The sequence below is a fragment of the Peromyscus leucopus genome, chromosome 23, assembly GCF_004664715.2.
Source record: "Peromyscus leucopus breed LL Stock chromosome 23, UCI_PerLeu_2.1, whole genome shotgun sequence".
In the NCBI taxonomy this organism is placed as follows: domain Eukaryota; kingdom Metazoa; phylum Chordata; class Mammalia; order Rodentia; family Cricetidae; genus Peromyscus; species Peromyscus leucopus.
In genome coordinates, this window is record NC_051082.1 from 37,124,891 (window position 1) to 37,151,682 (window position 26,792).

The window sequence follows — 26,792 nt, forward strand, 5'->3', positions numbered from 1 at the left end:
CCCACAAAGACCTACTGTGCACCAGGAGCTGGCCACACCTGCAGTGAATGAATCTGCTCGGGAGGAGTGGGAGGCAGAGCTGGAACACGGGAGGAGAGAGCGGGCATGAGCTGTGGTGGAGAGAGCACGCTGTCCCACTTTGTTCTGTGGCTGTAATAGATATCCTGGCAAAGGCAGCTCGAGGGAGGAAGGATTTATTTTAGCTCATGGTTCCAGGTTACAGTCCGTCACAGCAGGGAAAGGGTTTATTTTAGCTCATGGTTCCAGGTTACAGTCCGTCACAGCAGGGAAAGGATTTATTTTAGCTCATGGTTCCAGGTTACAGTCCGTCACAGCAGGGAAGTAGCTCGAGGGAGGGGGTTACTGTTTCCATAATCAGAAACAGACAGCAAGGAATGTGTGCATGTTAGTGTTCAGCTCACTCTCTTTTTCATCCAGTCCAAGGCCCACTTCATGAAATAGTGCTACCCACAGTTAACCCAAATTAGAAAAATCTCTCATGTAGCTATGTGCACAGACCAACCTAATCTAGACAACCCCTCATTGAGACCACCTTTTCAGGTGATTCTCAATTGTGTCAAGTTGAAAGTTAAAACCAACCATCAGACTTAACACTCGGGAGTTGTGGGGAGAAGGATGGAGAATTCGCGGGCAATGCGAGCTACATAGTGAGACCCTTGCTTGAAAACTATAAACTCAAGGCAGAGTGGAATCGGTACCTAGAAGGCTGTGGAAGCCCTGGTAGTGGGGGGTTCAGATCCAGGGTAGGAAGCTGGCTTTTGCCTTTGGAGAGCTTCAGATCCTTTGTTCCTTCATAGGAGCCATGGTTGTGGACAGTGGCATTGTGCTGGGAAAATTATCCATTCCAGGTGAGTGGCAAGTGGACTTGGGAGAAACTCAGTACTTGTGGTCACAGGCAAAAACGACCCATTACCTGCCTGTATGATGAGGCCCTGCCCCCCACTACCTGCCTGTATATGAGGCCCTGCCCTTCTTAGCTGCTTGAATGATAAGGCTCCCCTCTCCTTCCTGTCTGAGTGGTAATGTCTGGCCTTTCACAGCCCGCCTGGGTACTGAGGGCCCATCCTTTCTAGTATTCTTTTTTTGTTTGTTTGTTTGTTTGTTTTTCTGGAGCTGAGGACTGAACCCAGGGCCTTGTGCTTGCTAGGCAAGCACTTTACCACTGAGCTAAATCCCCATCCCCAATAGTATTCTTGATACTTGTCCCACCTGTACTTCCTGCCTAGCTACTGGCCAATCAGCACTTTATTTATCAACCAATCATCCACAGCAAGACTCCAACTCTCACACCCTCCCTGGGATGTGAGGCCTTATTACTCTTCTCCAGTTTCCCAGGCAGATAAGATGAGTCCTTTTTAACTTTCCAGGGATGTGACCCCCTCCCCACCCAACTCCTTTGGCTATCATGCCTAGTCTCTTCTGGTCTTCTGGGACTTGAAGCTTTGCCTCAACTTTCTAGGCCATGAAGGCCCACCTCTTGGGGCCTCTCTGGGCCATGAGATTTCATTCTTCTCTGCACTTTGGATGTGAGGACACTCCACTCCCAACTCTGCTTTTGATTCTTCTGTAGAGGGAGGAAAACAAGACCAGGAGCTGCCCCAGACCACTATTCTGGATGACCTCCAGGGATGGGGAGTGCATGCTTTGCTCACTTACTGGTATTCAAGTGTCCAGGTTTTGGGCAACCTGGGAGACGCTCCATCCAAGTCCCTTCCAGGCAGGAGCCTCCACACTTCACAGCTAATCTCTCCTTACCTTGCTGTAGACCCTGAATGTGGCCCTGTACTGGTGGTACCTCGTGGAACTGGGCTTCTACATTTCACTGCTAATCACTTTGCCCTTTGACATCAAACGCAAGGTGAGTTATGAGCCACAGCTGGATGTGTGGAGATGCTTCCTAATCTCTGGGGAAGGGGCTGAAGTGGGATGAATTGGCCTCAACATTACACCTTGAGGCGCCCTTGGTTCCTGGCAGAAAGGATGGGGTCCAGAGGCCTTACGGATACCCTGAAAAGGCTTGCTTTCAGGCATGTGGCCCTCCAGCCACAGAGGCTTGTCCCGGTGGTGACCCACTGTCTTCGGCAGGACTTCAAGGAGCAGGTGGTGCACCACTTTGTGACCGTGGGGCTGATCGCCTTCTCCTACAGCTCCAACTTGTTGCGCATTGGCTCTGTGGTACTGCTGCTGCATGATTGCTGTGACTACCTGCTGGAGGTGGGTTCACCCCCCCGACTTGTCCTGCCAGCCCTGCTATTCTCCTGGCCATGGAGAGGGGGCCCTGCCCCCTCACCCTCTCTGGGAGGTGAAAACTCGCCCCTCCCTCTTTAGTTTCCAGCAACATAAGGCCCTTCCCTCTTGGTCTCTCTGGGACAGGAAATCCCCATTGCTGTCCGACTCATTTGGATATGAGGCCCCGCCCCTCCCAGCCTTTCAGGGACTGGAGGCACCATGCCCCAGTTTTCCTGGAGATGAAATATTCTGTCTCTGTCTTGTCTCTGCCATTCTCATATTCTTTGCCCTCCCTAGGTAGTTGTGGAGATATGGCCTTACCTCAGTTTACTTGACCTCACCTTATAGCTTCTTGTCCCCAAGTTGAGGCTCTCCACTTTCCGTGGGTTCTTGGTCCTAAGCCTGTTTCTCTTTGCTGCTCTCCGCAGGCTTGTAAGATGTTCAACTACACCCGCTCTCGGCGAGTGTGCAACACTCTCTTCATCATCTTCTCCTTAGTCTTCTTCTACACTCGCCTCATATTCTTCCCCACTCAGTGAGTCCTGAGGGCCAGGGAGATGGGAGGGTGTGTCCAGGGTCCAGGCAGGCCTCACCCTGGTGCCCTGCCCAGGGAACTGGAGGTGTTGGCTGAAATTGTTCCAAGAGGCAGGAGATGGTGTGCCTGGCCCAGAGCACAGCATATGCAAAGGCTCAGAGATAAGAGAAACGGAAACTCAGTGTAGTACTAATGCAGTGCACTCCCAGAACAGGAAGAGAGAGGAGGAGGCTGTCTGAGTGCCTGGTCACTAAAATAGTCTAGTAAATATTCTCTGATATTTGTTAAGCCTCTGGAATGTGTTGGGATGAAGAAATACCAGAGAGCAATGCAGATGTCTGCCCCCTGGAGCCAGCTGATGTGGGTGAGGAAAAAGGATAGACAGGCAAGCCGACAGACCACAAGGCACAAGGCACTGAAGAGAAAATGAAGCTAAGGAGTCTGCAGGGGGCAGGCGTGTAGGTAGCTGGCCGTGGCTGAGCCTTCTTCAGGGATGCCTCACTGATAGCTGCTGTATATAGAGAATGAATGGGGCTCAAGAACCACGGTGACCATAGAGGAAGATGGCCCAGGTGACGGGGACAGCATATGCAAAGGCTCCGAGGCTAGACTGTGTTCCAGTGTTGGAAGAACAGAAATGAGCTCATGTGGTTGGAGCAGAGAGGATAAGGTGAATGCAGGTAGGTGACCAGGGCAAGTGATGAAGGACGCTATGGGATGTTATCTGAAGGGAGGTGGGAGCCAAGGTGCTGAGGGCAGATGGTGGGAAGCTGGGGCAGAAAACCAGAGCAGGTGAGAGAAGAAGATAAGAAGGAGATACCAACAGGGCTAGGAAAAACTACAGGAGACACCAGGGGCTCAGCTGCTCCGTGCTGGTTTTGAGGGGCCTCTGCCCCTTCGTAGACATAGGGGAGGCAGATGGCATGTCAGGCGGGCTTTCTGGAAGGGTGGCGGTATAAATGCAGGAGTTGCCAGCTGTTAGGCATTTGCAGCAGGAGGCTGAGTGTCATCTGGGTGTGGATACTAGCCAGTTCCCAGAGCTTTCCCATGTTTGCTGGAGACTGACGGGGAAGTTACGAGAGGTGAGGACTGGAGCTGTAGCCAAGTTCAGTGGTAAAGAGCTTGCTGGTGCCTGTGGGGTGCAGGGTTGGGGAAGAGAGGGAGTCGGAGGGAAGAGAGAGAAGGAAGGGGAAAAGAAAGAAAGTAAAGGGAGAAGACGGAGGAAAAGGTGGAATAAAAGGTGAAAATGGAAGGAGGAAAGGAAGAAGAAAAGAGAAAAGATGGAAGGGAAGAATAAAGAAGGAAGTGGAAGTTGGTGAAGAAGAAGGAGTTGGAGGAGGAGGAGTGTGGAGGAGGAGTGTGGAGGGAGGTGAGTGTGGATTAGGGAGGAGAGGAAAGAAGATAAGTGTGGAGGAAGAGGAGGAAGAGGAGGAAGGGAGATGAGTGCGGAGGAGGAGGAGGCAGAAGAGGAGCAGGAGGGAGGAGGGACAGGCACTGGGCTACTAGAAGAGGCACAAGAGCCTCAAGGGGAAAAGAAATGAAGTAGCTAGGGGCAAAGATTGATAAAGGGTGTGTGGTTGGATTTCTCTTTCTTGACTATGAAATGACAGGGTTGGTTTTGATGGTAACGGATGTGTGTAGGAAATAAGAGCTGTGGCCTTGCAAAGAGGTGGCATGACCAGAGCTGGGTCAGTTGGCAAGAGGGTAGAGATGCAGGAACAGTGGGTTCAGGAACATTGTCTTTGGCAGCCAGTGGCTCTGTTAGATGAGTCGTAGGTCTCAGGTTGATGTAAAGAGTTACTGTGTATCTAAGGAGAGATGAGTGATTATAAAGGGTCACCTAGGAGGGCCAGTAGGACACTTGATACTTCCTTGGAGTTTGTGGTGCAGAAAGGCCAGGTGGCAAACTTGTTGTTCCACTGACAGTATAAGCAGGTGAAGAGAGATACCGTCTCAGGAGGGGGCTCCAGGGAGGTTCGGGAGCACAGACAGTCCATGCAAGTTCCTATAATGGGGACCTGTACTGATTGGTGAAACTCCTTCCTGCTTCCTGCTTTAGGGTCATCTACTCCACTCTGTTTGACTCCATCAAGAGCTCAGGCCCCTTCTTTGGGTACTACTACTTTAATGTGCTCCTGGTGATGCTGCAGATTCTTCATGTGTACTGGTTCTGCCTCATCCTGCGAATGATCTTCAGTTTCCTGAGGAAGGGTCAGGTACGGAGGCCTGGCAGGGTCAGCTCCCATTGCCCCTCCTTGGCCCAGTGATCCTCGATCTGTTCTGAGCTCTGGCATCATCTCTTTTCACAGATGGGAAAGGACATCCGTAGTGATGTGGAAGAATCAGACTCCAGTGACGACGAGGCAGTTCCTGAAGGTTCCCAGCTGAAGAATGGGAAGGCTCGAGGGTCAGGACCAGCTATCACCAATGGCCCTCGGAGCCGGGCAGCTGGGCGCCTGGCCAATGGGCATACCCAGGCCACACAGACAACCTAGGACTGATATTGTGGGGTTGTCTCCAGCACTGAGGATATCTGGATGCTGGGCTGGTGACCCTGGGAGACAGGGAGGCCCTCCCCGAGGTAGGAAGAGGACTGATGATCTGTTTCCAGCATTTCCCTCCTGTCTCTTCTCTCTTTATCCCTTTGAGCAACTGGACAGAGCCTGGGGGAGCAGTGGACTCTGCATCTGGCCAGAGCCACCCTCAGGCTGTAGCCTGGGGGCTGTGGAGAACCTTGGCATCAAGGACCAATAAAATTTCAACAGAGATGAATTCTCTGCCTGAGAGCTTTGGTTCCCTTCACAGCTTTTCCTCTCCATTACTCTGTTGACAGGATTTCTCACTGCCACATCAAGCTTTATGTCCATTCCCACCCACATAGCATCATGGCATGAAGATACTCCCTGCCCCTCAGTCTACACCTTCACCATGTTCTCCACAGTAGCCCTTCAGGACAGTATTGGCTGATAGGCTCTGGCTTATAGGAAAGAAGGTATTAAGCTTAGCTGCCACTCCTCTGTCTGAGGTTACACAGCATTCTTGGTACAAGTCAGAAGGTAGAGCAGAGACCTAAGCATGTCCTTGTAGTCCTTTGCTTAAAGTAGCCTGCAGTCCCACCCTGCGGTCTTTATACTCTTGGGACAGTGGAGACCCAAGGGTTGATGTGAGTTCACTGTCTTCAGAAGTGCTGTAGGAAAACATTCTCCTCCAAGATGGAGGCTGGGTGACCAGTGCCATTTAACTTAGCAATCAAAGCCACAGGATCCATGTATGGTTAGACCATGCCATTTGTGGGAGGTTGCAAGAGGGACTGAATGTCATGGAAGAGAGGGAAGCAGAGACAGTGGGGAGAAGCAGGCCACTTTGGGGGACATCTGAAAATAAATGCTCTGGGGACAAAGATCAGAGCCTGGCATGGCAGCTCAAGACTGTCATCTAACACCAGGGAGGAAGAAGCCAGTAGGCTGGAAAAACAGACAAGCCTGGGATACAAAGCAGGACCCAGTCTCAAAACAAGCAATGGGAGGGGGTGTCAAGGAGCAGGTGCCTAGAATAGAAAACTGGACAAAAATCTGAGAAACAGCTAAGAAAAAGATGAAAAAATGGGGGAAGAATGAGGGCCAGTTATAGGTGCAGAATGGGATGGTGAGATGAGATGTGGATTTTATCTTCTTGGGATATATGGGAGAAAGGAAGAGAAATATGGCTTCTGTTGAGAGAATAACAATTCAAGGGGAACAAAAGTTAAGGAACACAGGCAGAGACTGCAAAGTCTTGTGAAAGAGTCAGGAAGACAAAGCAATGAAAGGAAAGGAAAAGGAAGTGGGGGTGGGGGAGATGAAAAGAAGAATAAGGAAAAAAAAAAGAAGAAAGAGAAAAATGTTGTAGATAGTGCATGGATGAGTAACCTGGAAAAGAATGGGAAGGGGCATTTGAGAAGGAAGGAAGAGGCATATTGATGAGAGAACACGAGGGATGAAAACGGGTATGGCCACTAGCCTGAAATAGTTGATGTTGTGAGTCCTTCTGTCCTGCCAGCCAGTCCCAAATTATGACACAGAGACTTCTAATTAATTATGAAAGCTCAGCTGGTAGTTTAGGCTTGTTTCTAACTAGTTCTTATAACTTAAGTTAACCATATCTTTAATCTACATTCTTTTACATGGCTTGGTTACCTTTACTTTGTAAAGCCCATGCTGCTTGCTCTGTGTCCCTGGCATCTCCTCACGACTCCACTCTTCCTCTTCCCAGCATTCTCTCTGCCCTGAAAATCCTGCCTGCCTATTGGCCATTCAGCTTCTTATTAAGCCAATCAGAGTGACACATATTCACAGTGTACAAAAACATTATTCCACAACATTTCCCCCTTTTTGTCTAAATAAAAAGGAAAGATTTTAACTCTAACATAGTAAAACTATATACAGTAAGAACAATTATCAGGTATTGTTTAAATAGAAAGGAAAGGTATTAACTTTGACAAATGAAACTAGATACAATAAGAACAGTTATCAAGTAAGAATTACATCCACAATGTCCATCCATTTGTATTTGGCAAATTTAGAGAAAACATTCCATTATCTATCCTCTCTTGATGAGTCCAAAGTTTAGTACTAATTTATCTTCTATCATAATTAAGAAAAACTGTAATTATCTAGTTTTCAATTCTATCAAAGACCCCAGAAGGATATAATATTACCGAGTAAACAGAAAGTTTAGTGCAAGATGCTTCCAAACCTATAGAAATGACAGGCATCTGTTACACAAGTTTCCTTTGTAATACTGGGGTATCTGTCTTTGCCCTACAGACCTAGACTATCTGGCAGACTTTTCTATGAAGCATGAATTTTGAAGGGCTGTCCTGCCTTATCTTGGCAAAGTTCAACAGTCCTTTTCCTTTGTGTCCTGCTTGTCCAGTTTGTACAGCATACTGTCAGCAGTCAAGGCAAAAACAGTTTCTTTGCCCAGTGGCTAACCTTGCCACAATGAAAGAAAACTCTATAAGGAGTTTCTTCGATACCTATTATCTTTTCTGAAGTAAATTGGTGCTGCCAGGAGCAGACATGTCTCATTGTCATGGAAAGCCTCGGGTTATTAAACATCTTAAATGCCATATTCTATAGGTCTTTGGAGTGTTTGAAGATCATCTAGCTAAATGTATCAGTTTAATCTTGTAAACATACCTAATATGACTAAAAGTTTGATTATCATAGATGACTAACTACTAACCTGCATTTCTTAATTATACATTACATTTGTAAATAAGGTGCATAAGCACAATACCTCAAACAAGAGTAGAAACTTAATTCAGTATAGCAAAAATAACCTTAAATTTGTATCAATATATAAAAATCCATACTAATGTAAAGTATTTGAGACAGTGGTTGTTCAAAAGTAGACTCAACAATCCACCCTTTTATCCTATCACTTCTATACTATATCTCCCTTTTTTCCTTCAGAAAAAGATCCCCAAATCTAATCTTCTTTATTTAACTTTCCCCCTGACCATGACCAGTAACAATTTGTAACTAATCCCCCTAAATGATGACAAACATTCATAACTCAACAAATGACCAAAAATCATCCACCTCACCTCTTGGGAATGTGGGCATTATCTTCTCCAGACTGCTTCCTGTTGCCTGGGGGTGCTGGAATTTTCGGGACCCTGAAAAGTTAGGATAATGGTCAAGTCCTGGCTAGAATAGTCTGTAAGGATGGACCATCTCAGCCAGCAGCCTTGAAACTGTTCTGGATGCAGAACTCTGAGGAAACTACAACAGAGGCATCTGAGAGCCTGGATCACCTGGGCCACCAGTTTTCATTGGTATCTGGTCCCCATGCTCTGAAAACACATCCACTTTCAAAGGTAACATACATATTAACACAAGTATAGTCTGTGTGTTTTACACAAGCCAGCCAAAGATGTTTTTTTGTTTGTTTGAGCAGGTAAAATATATGGCACCTGTATTGTAGTTATTTGAGGTTTATTTCTATATGTCTGTAACCAGAGTTTTCAGGGGGTCTTCCCCAATGAAATCTAATCTCTATCAAACTTGAACAAATCCACAGCCTTTTGTTTCCTGTGGAAACAAAAGCATAACTTCTTCCTCAAAGCAATACATTTTTTGAGTTCCATTTTAAATAAAGTTAAGGCATTCTTAAAGTATCTATGCTGGTTTATGTCAGCAGTCCCTTTCACAATCCCATGTCTCCCAGCAGCTGTCAGTTGCTTATCACCAATTAAAAAAAAAAAAAAAAACCAACACAATAACATAAAGGATTCTGACTCCCTGTGTATTTTCTGTCTTTACATGGCTTATTCTTTTTTTTATTATTTTACTCTTTCTTTAAAGACTTTATTAATTTTTAAACTATTTTTTTATGACTGTCTATACCCTCTTTCTTTTTTCTTACACCTATACTCATTTTTAAACACACTGTATCCTGTTTAGAAGTTATCCCACCTGAACCTGTTTTACTGTCTATCTGTAACCTTTTCTGTCTGCATGAGCAAAATCTTAAACGCAACTTAGCTCATGGTGTGCTGGTAGCTAGCTCCACCCCCTCAGTTCCCTGAGAGCTTAGCCTCATGGTGGAGGTACTGGCTGGAGCCATGGTTACTGCCCCAGCTCTGGGAAGTTTCTGGGTCCATGCTGCTGTAGGCAGCTACCTAGTCTCATGCCACCAAGTAGCATGCTGCCAATTACTCATGCACCCCATTCAAGTGCTCAAGTAGCAGGGCTTCTTAAAGGAGCCATGCCTCTGTCTACCACTAGCACTGATCCTATCTGAAAGACTGTGGCCACCAGGAAGGCATGTTTGACTCTGTGTTCCAAACTCTTTTATTTAAAAGCTTTTTCAGGCCTTATGTGGATATACATGGCCCTACACTGGGTGCTGTATGTTGCAAGTCTTTCTCTGTCCCACCAGTCAGCTCCCAAATTATGACACAGAAATTTCTTATTAACTATGAAAGCTAATAGCTTAAGCTGGTTTCTAACTAGTTCCTATAACTTAAATTAACCCATATCTTTTAATCCACATTCTTCTATGTAGCTCAGTTACCTTTACTTTATGAAGCCCATGCTGCTAGCTCTGCATCCCTGGCATCTCCTTGCAACTCCTCCCTTCCTCTTCCCAGCATTCTCTCTGCCCTGAAAATCTTGCCTGGCTACTGGCCGTTTAGCTTTTTATTAAACTAATCAGAGTGACACCTATTCACAGTGTACAAAAAGATTATTCCACAACAGTTTGAGGCCAGCCTGGAAGGAGAACCAACCTAGAAAATCAACAAAACCAAAAGCACAGAGTGGACATGCGTAGAGGTGCATGGACACAATGGAATTTCATGTCTCTGTTAATAACAAATCATGATAGTTATAGGAAAATGGATGCAACTGGAAATCATGTTTGATGAAATGAGCCATACTCAGAAAGACAAATGCTGAATGTTTTCTTTTGTGTAAAACTTAGATTTTAAATGATAAATATTTGTGTACGTGTGTGTTTTAATTTATGTGTTTAGAGGTTATAAAATATAAGGGACCATAAGAGAGGAGGAAGCAATCTTAAGAGAGATCAAGAATGTAATACATGTGACATGGAAACAGAAGGGGAAAGAGGACCAATCAGAAGGGGACAACAATGGGGAGGGGCACAGGAAAAGTAACGAGTGAGTGAATAAGAACAAAGTATAATTACTCATGTGTATGAAGATGCCACAATAAAACCCATTGCTTTTTATGTAAATGTAAAAGATCAAAAAATAGGACCAATAAACTTAAAGTACACACTGATTTACTAATAACCTTAGTACAGAGTAATGCTGCATTCTTTAATTTTTTTTTTTTTTTTTTTTTTGGTTTTTCAAGACAGGGTTTCTCTGTGTAGCTTTGCTCTTTTCCTGTAACTCATGATGTAGCTTAGTCTGGCCTCAAACTCACAGAGACCCACCTGCCTCTGACTCCCAAGTGCTGGGAGTAAAGGATGCACCACCACTGCCAGGCCGTAATGTTGGATTCTTAAAATGGGATTAGTAGTTGTGATGGTTAACCTCCATTGTCAGCATGATGAGATATGGAGTCAACTTGGAGATCAGCCTCTAGGCATACCTGTAAGGGAGTATTTTGATTAGATTAATTGAAGTGAGAAGACCTTCCCACTATGGGTGGCATCATTCTTTGCTAAGAAGAATGTGTATAGCCAAATATGAAGGTTAATATTGATTGGATGGAATATTCTGTAGGTATATGCTAAGTCCATCTGATCTATTGTATAGTTTAACATCTTGGTTGACTTTTATTTTGGATGACCTATCTATATGAGAGTTTGGTATTGAATTCATCTACTAATATCATATGAGGACCTATTTTTCCATTTAATGTTTATTTTATGAAGTTGGAGCCCCAACATTTGGTGTGTTTGGTTTTAAAGCTCTTGATAGAATGTTTTCCATCTTTTGATTTTATTAGCGAGGTGTGTTTCTTGGAGACAGTATAGAGTTGGATCTAGTTTTTTTCTTAAATATATGAACAGATTTTATTTTCATTTTATAAGAATTACTTAGAGGTTGAAGTTTCCTAGAACATAGAGAGGTAGGTACAGAGGTTTCATTGTTCCCTTTCCCTATCATGTGTAAGCTTCTCCCACTACCAACATCCTCCATCACAGTGGTGTATTTGTTACAGTCCACACTGACACATCCTCATCCCAAGTCCACACTGCACATTAGTGTTCATAAAGCACCTTGTTGCCAGTAGAAATCAGTCACATCAGGGTGTTTTTTGTAATGCAGATCTGATCAGATCACCTAAGTGGCCACCAAAACCTGGTCCCTCCACTGACTGGTTCTTGGAGACTTCTTTCACACCTCCCAAGAAGACAGTCAATGCTATCAATGAAACCACCTTTTTTCCCCTTACCCCTTCTTCTTCTTCTTCTTCTTCTTCTTCTTTTTAAATTTAATACAGGATTTTATCTGTAGCCCAGGCTACACTTAAACTTGCCCTCCCAACAGCCTCCCAAATGCTGCAATTACATGTGTGTGCCATCACACCAAACTTGGATTCATATTTTGTGTTCACATTTTGTGGGTTTTGACAAATGTGTAATGACTTGTGTTCACCACTGAAATACCATAGCGAGTCATTTCACAGCACCTAGTCCTCCTTGCTCTTCTTAGTTACCTCTTCCTCCTTTCCAACCCATGTCAAGCAGTGACCTTCCTCCATTCTCCATGGTGTTCCTTTTCAGTTTTTAATCCAGTTAACCAGTCTGCATCTCTTTATTAGTGAATTGAGTCCATTACATGTAGATTTTTATTGAGAAATATCTATTAATTTCTGTTATTTTTGTCAGTTGGATTATTGTTTGTTCTTTATGCTATCCCACATTAGTATTTGGTCTGTTTTGTTGGATGTAATGGACTCCTTCCAGCTTTCCTTTGTTCGACTAGTCTGCCCATGAAATCTTCTTTCCTCTGCTTTACTGATTGAAATTTCTTCTGTTGCCCATAGTTTTCCTTTAGTGTCCTCTGCAGTGCTGGCTTGGTGGTCAGGAACTCCCTCAGTTGTGTTTATCTTCAACTGTCCTTATTTCTTTTCAAATTTAGAAGATTACTCGGATGGCATAGTAGTCTATGCTGGAAATTATCTGCTTTTGAGACTTGCAGTCTATCATTTCCTGACTTCCTGGCTTTGGGGGTTGCTGATGTTACTCTGATGGTTTGTTTTTGTAGGTGAGTTGGTGTTTTTCCATTACAGCATTGAATATTGTTTCTTTGCTTTGTGTTTTTGACATCTTGACTAGAATATGCCATGGAGAGGATCTTCTCTGGTCATGTTTATTTGGGGGTTCTGAATGTCTTTTGTGTTTGAATGTCTGAATGTCTTCTAGGCTTGGGATTTTTTCTGCTGTAGTGTTTTTGAATGGATGTCCTGCACCTTTCGTGTTTACTTCACAACTTCTGGGCCTGTGGGTTCTTGGCTTTGGTCTCTCAGGACATTGTGGTCATGCTCATTTATCTTTTGCTTATTTTTGTCTGTATGTATTATTTACTCACCCTTCACCATCTGGTAGTCTTCTTCTACTTCTTTAGTCCATTCTTCATGCTTCCCACTGTGCTTTTTATTCGATTATTTTTTCCAGTTTCAACATTTTTGTCCCTCCTCATCACAGTCTCATTGCTTAGGTTTTCTCTCATGTTGCTGATTTTTTTCATTTGTCTTATTAATGATTTTATCTATAGGTATTGATGATATGTATTGAATTAATCTGCCTGTGAGTATCCTCTTTCAGGCCATTGATAATTTTTTGTATTGATGATATATATTAAATTAACCTGCCTGTGAGTATCCTCTTTCAGATCATTGATAATTTTTTTGCAAGAAAACTTCTGAAGTGTTCATTTGATAGTTTCAGAATGTTGAGTTCATTAGTTGAGTTATGCTCTTTCAGGGAAATTATGCTGACTTCCTTTTTTATCTTTCTAGTATTTTGTTTTGTAGTCTGCACATCTGCTACTTTGTATGTCTGTCCTGGATTTTGGAGAGGTGGTGATGGTGGTGAATTTTAGCAGCAGCTTAGACCATAGGGAAAGTAAGTGCCATGAGTTTACTGATCTCTAAAACCTCAGAAATCTGATGCTACACTCCATTTTTTCTCCTTTGTGATTTTTTTTTTTTACATGTTTAGTGGGATTTATACCATGGTAGAAAACAGTGTAGACGTTACTAAGGAAATTGAAAGTAGAACTGCCATTCAATCCAACCATACCACTCTTGGGTATATAGACACAGAAGACATCTACAGAAACATTTGCACATCAATGATTATTGCTGTACTTACATGGTGGCTAAGAAAAGAAAGCATGCAGATACCCATCAATAGGAATAGATAAAGGAAAAGTGGAGCATATTCACAGTGGCATTTGTTCAGCTTTAAAAATAAAGTCATGACATTTAAAAGGAAAATTTTGCAACTGGAAATAGTTAAATTCAGTGGTTTAAGACATAGTCATAAGTATAACTACTACAGGGGGCTGGCATTTTTTCTCTTTCTCTCCTCAACCCAAAAGTAGAAAGTAGTTAAGGGCTGGGGGTAAAGAAACACATAGATGAATATAGAAATGAGAATTGTTTCAAGATAAAGAAGAAGCAGGAGGAGGTAGATAGAAGGGATGGGGTATCAGTTTGTGAGGGGGATGAATAGAAACAAAATGTGTGTATAAAAATGTAATAATGAAATCTACTTCATGTGCTTACTTGAAAATTAATTAAAAAAATTACTAAGCCTTGTACCTGTAATGTATTTTGTCCCTGAGACCCTGAATAGAGTTCCTTTCTGGTCTTAACAAAATGATGTAGCACTTAGGGGCAAAGATACAGCCTAGCAGCCCTGCACTGGATGCCAAGATGGAGAAGACCTCCACAGCCACCATGGCCTTTCCCTTGGTGCTGTGGTAGACAGGGAGGAAGGTGACCCAGACACTGCAGAACACCAGCATGCTGAATGTCAGGAACTTGGCTTCATTGAATGTGTCAGGCAGGTTCCTGGCCAGGAAAGCCGCAGTGAAGCTTCCCAAGGCCAGAGCCCCCAGATATCCCAGCACACAGTAGAAAGCAGTGACTGAGCCCTTGTTGCACATGATGATAATGTGTTCATGTTCAGAGTATGCATCTGTGTCAATGAAGGGGGGAGATTTCCCCAGCCAGATCCCACACAAGGTAATTTGGATCAAGGTGCAGATGGGAACAATGAAGTTAGGTGCCCGTGCTGCCAACATCCACCTGACTCTTCTTCCTGGAGCAGTGACCTTGTAGGCCAGAACCACAGTAAGAGTTTTGGCCAAGACAGTGGAAACAGCCACAGTGAACAACACTCCAAATGTGGTCTGCTGTAGGATGCAAGTAGCCGTGTTGGGGTGGCCAATGAAGAGAAAAGAGCAGAGAAAGCAGAAGTTAAGGGTGATGAGCAGGATGTAGCTGAGAGTGCGGTTGTTTGCCTTCACAATGGGAGTGTCCCGCTGCTTCAGGAAGATCCCAAGAACTAGTGCTGACAGTGCGGAGAGGTACAAGGCCATGCATGACAGACCTCGCCCCATGGGATCGTCAAAATCCAGGAAGGTCGTGGATTTGGGGAGGCAATGGCTGCGCTCTGTGTTGGCATATTGATGATCTAGACACTTCACACACTGATCCACATCTGGTGAAAACATGTATTTTTGTTATTTCATGTTCATTATTTTTCTTTTGTTCACTTCATCTACTCATTTGAGTAGGTTAGCCTAATAGCCCTTCTTTGTTACTTCAGGCATCAGATGAAAGAATGCTCTGTGGGGAATGATGTGACTACTGCCCATTGCCCGCATGGTGACATGGACAAAGCTATAGTTTCTCCTCCTAATTCAATTATGTGTTGTTCTGAAGATTCTTGTATCATTATTTTCCCCCTTCCCAGAAACTTATATACCTACTTACACTATACACCTTCAATTTGGTTGCAATATTGCCTCCATATGAAATATTTCCTGGGCTGGGGAGAGCTGATTCAGTGTATGAGCTGCCTAAGTATGATGACTTGAGTTTGGATTCTCAGGACCCACATAGAAACTGGGTGCAGCAGCACAAGCATCTGTAATCCCAGTGAACCCCTACAGCAAGGTGAAAGACGAGAAAATACTTCCCGGGAGCTCATGGGGCATCTAGCCTGGCTAAAGCATCTGTGAAGAGACACTCAAGTAAAGTGGTAGGGTGATGACTGACTGTCCAATCCCATCAGGGCACTGTGGCTAATGCACACCCACTCACATAGACACACACACACACACATACACACACACACACACATACATAGACACACACACACACATAGACACACACACACTCACATAGACACACACACACAGACACACACATACACATACACACTCACATAGACACACACACTCACACACACTCACACTCACTCACATAGACACACACACTCACACACACACACACTCACACACACTTTTGATTTTGAAAAATAAATTTAGTGAGGTAAGAAGGGGCTTCTCAAGTTCTTTTCTTGTAATGCTCTTCTCAGATATGGGTTTCAAATGTAGCTTCACAATGAACTGACTTCTCTGGTTGCTTTTCCTCTGTTTGAGGACTTTTAATAAATAAGTATTGCATTCTGAAAGCTTGTCACATGGTGGTACATATCTGTAGTGCTTGCACGTGGAAGGTGGAGTCAGGAGGAACAGGAATATAAGGCCAGACTCAGCTACTTGGCAAGTTAAGGGACAGCCTGGGCTTTCTGAGACCTTCTCTGAAAAAACAAACAAACAAACAAACAAAACAACAAAACAAACCAAACAAAACCAAACAAAAACAAAAAACCCTCAAAAACAACAAACAACAAAAGGGAATGTTTAAAGGTGTTAACAAAAATTGTGGGAAAGAATTCACTTCATTTACAGACACTGGATTTTTTTAAAGGTTAATTTTCATTAAGAAAGATTTAAAACTTTAATTATGTGTATGTGCGTGGGTTTCTGCACATGACTGCAGGTGGCCTCACATCCCCTGGAATTGGGTTACAGACGGTTGTGAGCCACCAGATGCAGGTACTGAGAACGGAACTCAGGTCTGCAACAGCTGCAGATGTTCTTAACTGCTGAGCTGCTGCCCTGGCCCCTACGCAGTGGGCTCTTGATAATTTAAATTCATTGTTGGGGAAGTTGGTAGCTTTTATTTTCTTTCTGCTTGTCAATCCACCTAGAATTTCAAATATATGAATGTGAAATTATTTATACCTCATTTCATATTGTTAAAATTTTAATGACTCCATTTCTAGTATTAATATATTTTCAGTTTTTCTCCTGATGGTTATCAAACCTCTAAACAGTTTATAAAATTTAGTTTAAATTTTAATTTATTTTATTTTTAAATTGTCTTGGTGTTTTGCTGGATGTATATTTATGCACCATGTGTACGTAATGTCCATGAAGATCAGAAGAGGGTGTCAGATCCCCCTGGAACTAGAGTTACAAATTGTTGTGAGACTTCACATAGGTGCTGGGAATTGAACCTGGGTCCTTTGGAAGAACAGCCAGTGCTCCTCACCTCTGATTCGTCACTCTAGCCCCCAGATTTAGTTTTTAGTATTCTCATTTTTCATTATCTTGTTTCTTGTAATTTTCTGAAGATATTTTCTTGGTAATCATCTCTTCCCCTTTACTTTTGTTGTGTTTGATTTTCCATTAATTTTTTCTAGTTTTAGACAAAACTTTCATTTGTAGAACTTCAGCTTTTCTTTTTTAAACACAACAAAAATAGTGGACATACTATTTAGCTTACAGATTTCTTTCTGAAGGTAATTTGATCTACATTCTACCATATGTGAACAGTGATATTTTCAATCCTGGAGTCTTCATAATGAGTGTTTTGTCTCTCTTTTTAATTGTGTGTGTGTGTGTGTGTGTGTGTGTGTGTGTGTGTGCGTGCACATATGTGTTTGTGGGTGTGCAGGTGCATATGTGTACATGGATGTGTATGCATGCTTGTGTGTGTACATGTGACAGTCAGAGGTCAACCTCAGGTGCATTCCTCATGAATAATTTATCTTGTTTTATAATATATTGTCTCTCTAAGGCTTGCTGATTAGGCTAGGCTGGCTGGCCAGGGAATGCCAGGGATTTGCCTGTTTCTGCATGTTCTAATTATACCACACGTGGCTTTTTACGTGATTGTTTGGAATCTACTTAAGTCCTCATTTTTACGGGCAAGTACTTTATTCACTGAGCCATCTCTCTAACCCCATTCTCTCTTCTTTAGCCTATGGCTTGTTGAAAAGATATTAGATTTACAAGGATTCAACCAACCCTAACATAGACCACTGAATAAAATGTTAGGGAAGGGGTTTATCATCTCTCCCTCCACTCTAGGTTAAAATCCAAAGATAAACAAGAACTCTAGAACAACCACAGCAAAACGAAGTTTTGGATGGGATGTCTGTATCACAGCCCCTCCTCCCAAAGCTTAGGGAACATCTTGGAAGAGGAGGTGGAAAGACTGTAAGAGCAGAAGGGTGAGGAGGAGTATTGCAAGACTGTCTTCTGGACGAGATGGCAGGGGCACCCATGAACTCCAGCAGTGTGGTTGCCTGCACAAGGCCTGTGTAAGATCAAGGCAGCTAACATTCTAGCAGCTAGCATTCTAGTGTGGAGGCGGGAGGTCTTATTAGCTACCACCCCTAGCTGAGGCTACTGGCAGTTGGTGGCTTTTGGGGGAGGAAAATCAGTTTCTTTCGGGGATGTAGTCCATGGCAGCTCAACCATGTGCTAGTGGATGTATATTTGGGCAGGACTAATTAGATTCAGTGGATTATAAAAACAAACACCAGCAAACAAAAGATGAAGAAGACATGAAGTTGAAAGGGGGCTTTGGGGGGAACCCATGTGTGGTGGTATTGTGTTCCCCAAAATATTGTGCACTCTAATAAACTTATCTGGGGTCAGAGAACAGAATAGCCACAATATTAAACATAGAGGTTAGGCAGTGGTAGCACACGCCATTAATCCTATCACTTGGGAGGCAATGATTCATCCGGATCTCTGTGAGTTCAAAGACACTGGAAACAGCCAGGCATGGTGACACACACCTTTAATCCCATGAAGTAAGCCTTTAATCCCAAGAAGTGAGCCTTTAATTCCAGGAAGTGATGACAGAAAGCAGAAAGGTATATAAGGCATGAAAACCAGGAACTGGCTGGTTAAGCTTTTAGGCTTTTGAGCAGCATAGTTCAGCTGAGATTCATTCTGGATGAGGACTCAGAGGCATCCAGTCTGAGGAAACAGGACCAGCTGAGGAACTGGCAAGGTGAGGAAGCTGTGGCTTGTTCTGTCTCTCTGATCTTCCAGCATTCGCCCCAATAACTAGCACCGGGTTTGATTTTATTAATAAGAACTTTTAAGATTCTTGCTACACTCATGTATAAAATCACTAGAGAACAAATTTAGACAGGTTTTTGGATGGCAGGTCCTAGAAGCAGACTCTTGGAAGTGATTCTGATGTTCTGTTTGGAACAGGTGTTGAGATGGGACATAGTGCCAGCTGTGTCGAGTGACTTATTAAACTGGGACAAAGAGGGAGCAGACCAGAGACAAAATCTACTATAGGGCCTGGGAAAATAGCTTGTCAGTAAAAATAAGTGTTATGTAACTCAATTCCCAGCACCTATGTAACATTCTAAGTGCAACTCCAAGCACCTGTCATCCCAGAACTGATTTGGCAGAGACAGGCGGGTCTCTGGGGCTTGGTAGCTAGCTAGTCTAGCCAAATTGGCAACCTCCAGGACCAGTGAAGGATCATGTCTCCAAAAAAGGAGGTGAAGAGTGATAGAGGAAGACACCCAACATAGACCTCTAGCTTCTATACAGGTTTGTACATTCACCCACACATGTACACACATGTGCACACACATGAATACACACATACACACCACCACTACCATCACCAGCAGCAGTACCACCATTGTGTTTGGGAAAGTAAAAAACTTAGCTGTCCTCTGTCTTTAAAGTCTATCTCATGTACTAAGGAAGCAGGGGCCTACAGAACATCCACAGAAGCTGACCTGAACTCTAGTTCAGTGTACATCAACTCAGGTAAAAGCTGAAGAGTGTAAGTGGGGATGCATTCTTAGCCTTGACAAAGCATCCAATGGCAGAGTCTGGCAATACTGCCTAGTGGGGAAAAGCACTTGCCCTTCAAGCCTGACAACTTGAGTTTGATTCCTAGAACCTGCAAAAAGGTAAAAGGAAGGGACTGATCTCCCACAGTTGTCTTCTGATTTCCACATGCCATGTGTGTTGTGCTGGTTTGAATAAGAATGGCCCTCAAAGGGCTGGAGAGATGGCTCAGAGGTTAAGGACACTGGTTGTTCTTCCAGAGGTCTTGAGTTCAATTCCCAGCAACCACATGGTGGCTCACAACCATCTGTAATGAGATCAGGTGCCCTCTTCTGGCCTGCAGTCATACATGCTGTATACATAATAAATATATAAATCTTAAAAAAAAAAAAAAGAATGGTCCTCAAAGGCCACACATATTTGGATACTTAGACTTCAGGGAGTGGCACTACTTGGGAAGGATTAGGAGGTTTGGCCTTGTTGGAGGAAGTGTGTCATTGGGAATAGGAGTTGAAGTTTCAAAAGCCCAAGCTAGGCCAAGTGGCTCTCTTCGTGCTGCCTGCACATCCAGATGTATAACTCTCAGCTACTCTTCTAGCACCATTTCTGCCTGAGTGCCACCCTGCTTCCCACCATGATGATAGTGGTCTAAACCTCTGGACCTGTAAGCAAGCCCCAATTAAGTGCTTTCTTTTATAAGAGTTGCTGTGGTTATGGTGTTGCTTTCCATCATTAGAACAATGATCAAGACAGAAGTTGATACGAGGATTGGGGTGTTGCTGTAACAGGGCTGACCATGATGTTTGTTGGAGGAATGTGGAAGACTTTGGAACTTTGGACTAGAAAAGTGGTTGGATGATTTAAACGGGGCTTAATGGGCCATTCCTAATAGGATCATGGAAGACAGTGGTGCTGTGGGCAATGTAGGTTTGATAGCCTGTCTCCAGAGGTTTCAGAGGAGAAGAATATTAGTAAATAGCATAGAGACTGTTGTTCTTGTAGTATTTCAGAGAAGAATGTGGCTGCTTTCTGCTCTTGTCCAAAAAATCTGCCTGATGCTAAATTGAAGAGTTTTGGATTAATGACACTGGCAGAGGAGATTTCAAGACAGCCTAGTATTGACTGTGTTACATGGTTCTTAAGCAGATCTATAATGAAAAGGATCAAGCTGAACAAGGAAAAATACCAAATGTACAGTTTGAGGAGAAAAGGAGCACCAGGAAATGTAATGGAACAAAGTCCAGTGCTCAAGGAGATTGTGGTGGTTTGAATAAAAATGTCCCCCCACATGGGTCCCTAGGGAGTGGCACTGCTAGGAGATGTGGCCTTACTGGTGTAGATATGGCTTGGCTGGAGGAAGTGTGTCACTAGGGGGCAGGCTTTGAGATTTCAAAAGCCCAAGCCAGTTCCAGTGGCTCTCTTCCTGCTGCCTCCAGATTCCGATGTAGAGCTCTCGACTACTCTGCCAGCACCATGTCTGCCTGTGTGCTACCATGTTTCCTGCCATGACCATGATAATAATGGAGTAAACCTCTGAAAATGTAAGCAGGCTCCAACTAAAATGATTCCTTTATAAGAGCTGCTGTGATCATGATGTCCCTTCAGAACAGGAGAACAGTGACTAAGACTTGTGTACCCTTTAAAACACACACAATATGAGAAAATACATTTTATTTTTATTATTTACCTTTTCCTTTAGCTTTATGTATTTTACATGTATGGGTGTTTTGCCTGTACCATGTATGTACCTGGTGTCTTCAGAGGGCATCAGATCCCCTGGAACTAGAATTATATATGGTTGTAGAAACTGCAACTTATTAAATTAATCAGGTTTCCAAAAACAATCATCACGTTTCTTTCATTATTGCAGCCTAGGTTTTACACACACACACACACACACACACACACACACACACACACACACGTAGGACTACTTGGAAAGGAGAAGACCTACTAGAAGGAAGAAGCAGGACAAGGGGCGATATGAATGTTAATATAGTCAAATTACATGTTATATGTGAACAAATATTCATAACTCCCATTGTATTATACATCAAATATACACTAATAAAACACTTTCTTTTGAAACAGTCTCTTCTGTTCACTGTGTTGCTGAGGATGACCTTGGACTTCTGATCCTCTTCCCTTCTTTTCCCAAGTGCTGGAATTATGGGTTTGTATCACCAAATACAGCGTATACTGTGCTGGAGATAAAACCCAGACAAGCACTCTACCAATTGAGCTAAATCCCCAGCTCCACTAATCAAAGACTTCTAGGAAGTACATTAGAGGGCCTTCAAGATGGCTCACTGGGCAAAGACGCTTGCCACTGAGCCCACACAACCTTAGTTCAATTCCCAGGAAGGTGATTACATAATTTTTTAGGTAAATTTTAAGAAGTTTCCCATTATAGGCTGGGCATAGTGGCATATGTCTTTAATCCTGGCACTTATAAGGCAGAGACAGGTGGATCTTTGTGAAGTTAAGGGCAGCCTGACCTACCTAGTGAGTTGTAGGATAGCCACGACTACATAGAGAGACCCTGTCTCTAAAAAAGAGTTTCCATTATAGATGTGATTGATTTTAGCATGCCACCATTCATATTCATACATTTGAGTATTTTAAGGTATTAGTAATGCAAAATATTAAAGAAATTAGTTATATTGACAGTACAATATGTATTAATGAAATGGAATCGGTTCCCACTTGGTTTCTGCTAACTTTCTATATCACACCCCAGCATCCATTCCTTTGTGGGTTTTTTTTTTGAGGTACAGTAAACCTTTTAAAACTTTCCCTTAATTCTTTTTGAAATCAGATTCCTTTTGATGCCTAGGATGGCCTTGAACTTACAATAATCCTCCTGCCACAGCCTCCTGGGTAATTGGGTTATTTGCTTGCACCATGATGCCTCTAAAAATAAAAAAAAAAATCTTGGTATCTTTTCTTTTTTAAAAGAATTTTTTAATATTTTAAAATATATGTAAGGAGTTTATGTTTGCATATAAGCATATGTGTATGAGTGCAGGTGCCCACGAAGGCCAGTGGCATTGGATCCCATGGAACTGGACTTTTATAGGCAGTTGTGAACGACCTGATATGAGTGCTAGGAACTGAATTTGTGTCCTCTGAAAGGGCAAGCAAGTGTTCTTAACTCTAAAGCAATCTCTCCAGCCCTCATTTAAAAATACTTATTTAATGTTTTTACATTTTATATTTCAGTATAATTATATTACTTATCCTCTTCCTTTCTACCCTTTAGTCCCTCCCATGTTCCTGCTCCCAACTCCCCCACATGTCCCCAGACTCTCTAATTGATAGCCTCTTTCCAATATCAATGACACACATATATATGTGTACATTTACATATATACACATACATGGACATGTATACAAATACAGCCTGTCAAGTCCGATTTTTCATGTCGGTGTACCTGTTTTCAGAGCTGACCATTTTGTATTAGACAGGCAATCAGGGAGCTCATCCCCAGGAAGAGGCTAATTCTCCCTTTCAGCCTTGCCACCAGTTCTTAGTTTGTGGTGGGACCCTATGGGATGACTCAGCCCTAACAGGCTTGAGGGCCAGCCAGCCCCAACCAGTAATAAGATACTTTCTGAGAGCCAACCTGGGTCTGTCTAAGGGCCTTAGCAACAGCATTTGAGACATGATCTGGAGATGACCTAGAGCAATGAGAGGCAGCCATGTAACACCAGCAGATGCATATTCATTAGACCTTCTGCTAGGGCAGGGGTGGAGGGTATAGAAGGCTTGCCTCTTCCTGAATAAACTGAGCTTGTTGCTTCAACATTCTCCCAGAGTCTGTGTCATTGACTCTGTGCCTATTTGGCCCCTCCCCCAAAGGGAACAACAGCACAGGACCCTGCTATAGGACCCCATGATAATTTACCCTTCTGACTTAGTATGTCTATTGATATTGCCATTGCCCAATGGCTTGTTTCAAAGACATGTCTCACCATGTCACCCATGCTAGTTTTGAACTCTTGGGCTGAAACCATCCTTCTACCTTTGCCTCCTGGTTCCCTGAGTCTACATCAAGTTCCAGTATGCATCACTTGGAATTTCAATACTAAATTAGGGATTGAATTGGGAATATGCCAAAGTTTGCCATTTCTACTTATCTTCACAATACTAGATTCCCTGAGTCATTAATCTGGTAATTTCCATAATGTTTATCAACTACAAGAATTCAGTAATTGATGAGTGTCCTTTATTTCATTCTTAAAGGTGTAAAGAACTTCAGAAAAGAAGGAATATAGTGGGAAAGAATCAGAGAGTACTCCCATATTTTTCCACAAGCTGGAACTAAAACAACATTGTCTGGCTATTTGTTAACAGGGATAGCTACAGGTAAGTACTAGGATTCAACAAGAAAGCTCCAGCCTGGTGCAACTTAGAGATTGTTACATAGTGAAATGGTCATAAAAAGAGCACCTAGCACCAATATTATGACAATATTGATGCAGGAATGGTTATGGGGGGAGAGATGACATAGATGATAGATACATAAATAGATAGATAGATGATCCATAGATAGATGATAGATAAATAGATAGATGATAGATAGATAGATAGATAAATAGATGATAGATAAATGGATACTTGATAGATAGATGATAGACAGATGATAGCAAGAGTGAGAACAAGACTGAGAGTGAGAGCACTAGCTTTATTGGAGTAGAAACTAACCCCTTTCAGAGTAGTCTCAAAAGACAAGACACCTGAGACCTGTCAATCAGGGTCATTTAGAGGAAGAGACCTCTGTGTTACGCAGCAGATTCTCAATGTACACTAGTAGGAGCTGGCTGAGAAAGGTCTTATTGTCTGAGCTTCTCAGAAACATCTGCCTTTTCTTATTTCTAGAATGGTCAGTGGGTGGTCACTCATGTGCCAGTCTTGGTTCTGGGGCACACCTCTGACATAAACCTGCTAAGAGTTCTGTACTGTGGGGAATTCAGACTTACAGAATAGGGTGAAAAGTGCTTCCTTTGAAAATGGGTGAAACTTCTCTGAGTGTGGGGGAGTATAGGGATGCCTATGTTTTAAGTTATGAACCAAGTGTGAAGGTTCTAGGAATGAGGTTGGCAGATCATGTTTGTTCTTCCCTCTCCCAGAACAGATCTTGGAAGATCTGTCACCCCTTGCCCAATTCAGAGGTATTTGGAGACATACTTCCTAGGAGAACATTTGCCCTGACTCCAGGGTGATGAAAAATTTGGAAATAATCTTGTCTGGCTCATTTCAAATTCCCTACCAGCTTCTTCCAGTATGTAAAGGAGCATAGAGGAATTTCAACTACTTTCAGGTTCAAATCACTTCAGCTACTCACCTTTTGTGTATCCAAACCTGAAAGAGACAATGTGTGAATGTGAGTGTGAAATGGCCTACCCATTCCATGTGTGTTGCACACCACCTCAGAAGGCACAGAGAGGAGCACTGAGAGGCTACAGTCCTCTAAACCCTGTGATAACATTCAAAAACACTCGTGCGAAGGAAATTTATTTGCTATTAAAATTGCTTTTGAATCAGTTCTCATTATGTAGCCTTGGCTATCCTGGTACTTGTAAACTCACAGAGATCGGCCTGCCTCTGCCTCCTGAGTGTGGAAGATGTGCATCACTACACTTTGCTTAACATTTTTTCTTATTAATAAACACCTTGGGCTAGGGAGATGGTTCAGTGTGTAAAGTGTTTGCAGTGTAAATGTGAGAATCTGAGTTCCGATGCCCAGAATCCTCATAAAAAAGGACTGTTTAATTAGAAGTAGAGGATTTCTCCACAGAACACACACTTACCTGTCTCATTGGAAATCTCGTTCTCTGGGCATGGAGTGCAGTGAAAACAACAAGCCACATTTCCTTCCGGGAGGGATTTTCTGAATCCAGGAACACAACTTTCACTGCACACAGACTGCGGAGGAGTCTGAGGAAAATCAGACGTGAGCAAGTTGTAATTCAGAATTTTGCTTACTACTATAGTAAACACCTTGTTCATAGAACTGGATCATTAATGAATGTAGTTTTTATTTATTTATTTATTTATTTGGTTTTTCGAGACAGGGTTTCTCTGTGTAGCTTTGTGCCTTTCCTGGATCTCGCTCTGTAGACCAGGCTGTCCTCGAACTCACAAAGATCCACCTGGCTCTGCCTCCCGAGTGCTGGGACTAAAGGCATGCGCCACCACCATCCAACGTGAACATAGTTTTTGTACCCATAAATAATCAACTGATTGGATGTTGCTATAGCTTGGACATCACATGCCCCCTTAGTGGTGATGACTTTCCATTTGTGGTGCTACTGGGACATACTGAAGCCTTTAAGTGAAGAGATCTTGGCATTGGAGAAATGGCTCAGCATTAATAGCATGGACTGCTCTTGCAGAGGTCCTGAATTCGGTTCCCAGAACCCACATTACATGGCTCAAAACCGCCTGTAACTCCAGCTTCAGGAGGTGCATCAGCCTCTTTTGGCCTCCACAGGCACCTACACTCAACATGCAGGAAAGATAACATGCATATAAATAATGAAAAATAAAAACACAACCTTTTTAAAAGGTGAGGAAGTTGGTGACTGGAAGCTTGCCATTGGGAGGTATATTGGGACAATGGACTAATCCTTCCTCTAGTTTTGCTACCTGGCTGCCATGACATGAGTGGCTTCTATTGCTACAGAAGTCATAGTGACTTATCACAGACTCAAAAAGTAGCAGCTAAATGCTACTCAACCTAAACCTTCAAACTCAACCTAAAGATACATCAGTAATGAAACCCCACAACAGATAGTGTACATATTTTGATATGAAATGTGTGAACATTGAGATGCATATTTGTAAATGAATATTCTAGTTACATATAGTACATAACAAAATTCTCTTCCTTAAATCAAAAGTATAAATTTAAAAAGCACATTCATGGTTCAAGGGACTGCTGGGTATGATGATGGATTAGAAGCTGCCTCTGCGAGATTCAGTGACAGACAAGAGTCACAGTAGAAACCAAACAGAGTCTGCTTTGAGCAGAGAAAGAATTGAAGGAAAAATTAACAAGCCTATATGGAATTTTTGTTTCCAAAGGAACAGCCAAGCTCGCACTGCTTCACCATCTTGCTTGCACCAGGTCAAGGACAAAAGTCGCAGCCAATGAGGCGTTGTTGGACATGGACACTAGAAAAACATGTCAACCCAGGGTACCACATGCAAGCAGTGGGTGGATTGATGCCTGGAGCAAAACTGGGTGAGCAGATGGAAGCTGAAATGAAGCAGAGGGGCTTGGAGCTGAGATTCTCCCTGGTATACTGGCGACAATTGCCTGAGCAGAAAACACC

General features: G+C 43.0%; 2 protein-coding genes across 3 annotated transcripts in view; one reads left to right on the forward strand and one right to left on the reverse strand.

Moving 5' to 3' along the window:
* Positions 1-5,571, forward strand: part of Cers4 (ceramide synthase 4) — a 31,998-nt gene extending 26,427 nt beyond the window's left edge. For both annotated transcript variants that reach the window (XM_028860706.2, XM_028860707.2), the window contains exons 6-11: positions 819-869; positions 1,787-1,879; positions 2,107-2,235; positions 2,679-2,785; positions 4,845-5,001; positions 5,095-5,571. In XM_028860706.2, coding sequence (XP_028716539.1) covers positions 819-869; positions 1,787-1,879; positions 2,107-2,235; positions 2,679-2,785; positions 4,845-5,001; positions 5,095-5,280 — 723 coding nt within the window. In that variant the 3' untranslated portion in view covers positions 5,281-5,571. The remainder of the gene's footprint in view (positions 1-818; positions 870-1,786; positions 1,880-2,106; positions 2,236-2,678; positions 2,786-4,844; positions 5,002-5,094) is intronic.
* An 8,495-nt stretch (positions 5,572-14,066) lies between these two features.
* Positions 14,067-26,792, reverse strand: part of LOC114686068 (vomeronasal type-2 receptor 116-like) — a 75,138-nt gene continuing 62,412 nt past the window's right edge. Inside the window, exons 5-6 of the mRNA XM_028860715.2 lie at positions 25,266-25,392; positions 14,067-14,983 (exon numbers count right to left, since the gene is read on the reverse strand). Of these exons, the coding sequence (XP_028716548.1) occupies positions 14,067-14,983; positions 25,266-25,392 (1,044 nt within the window). The remainder of the gene's footprint in view (positions 14,984-25,265; positions 25,393-26,792) is intronic.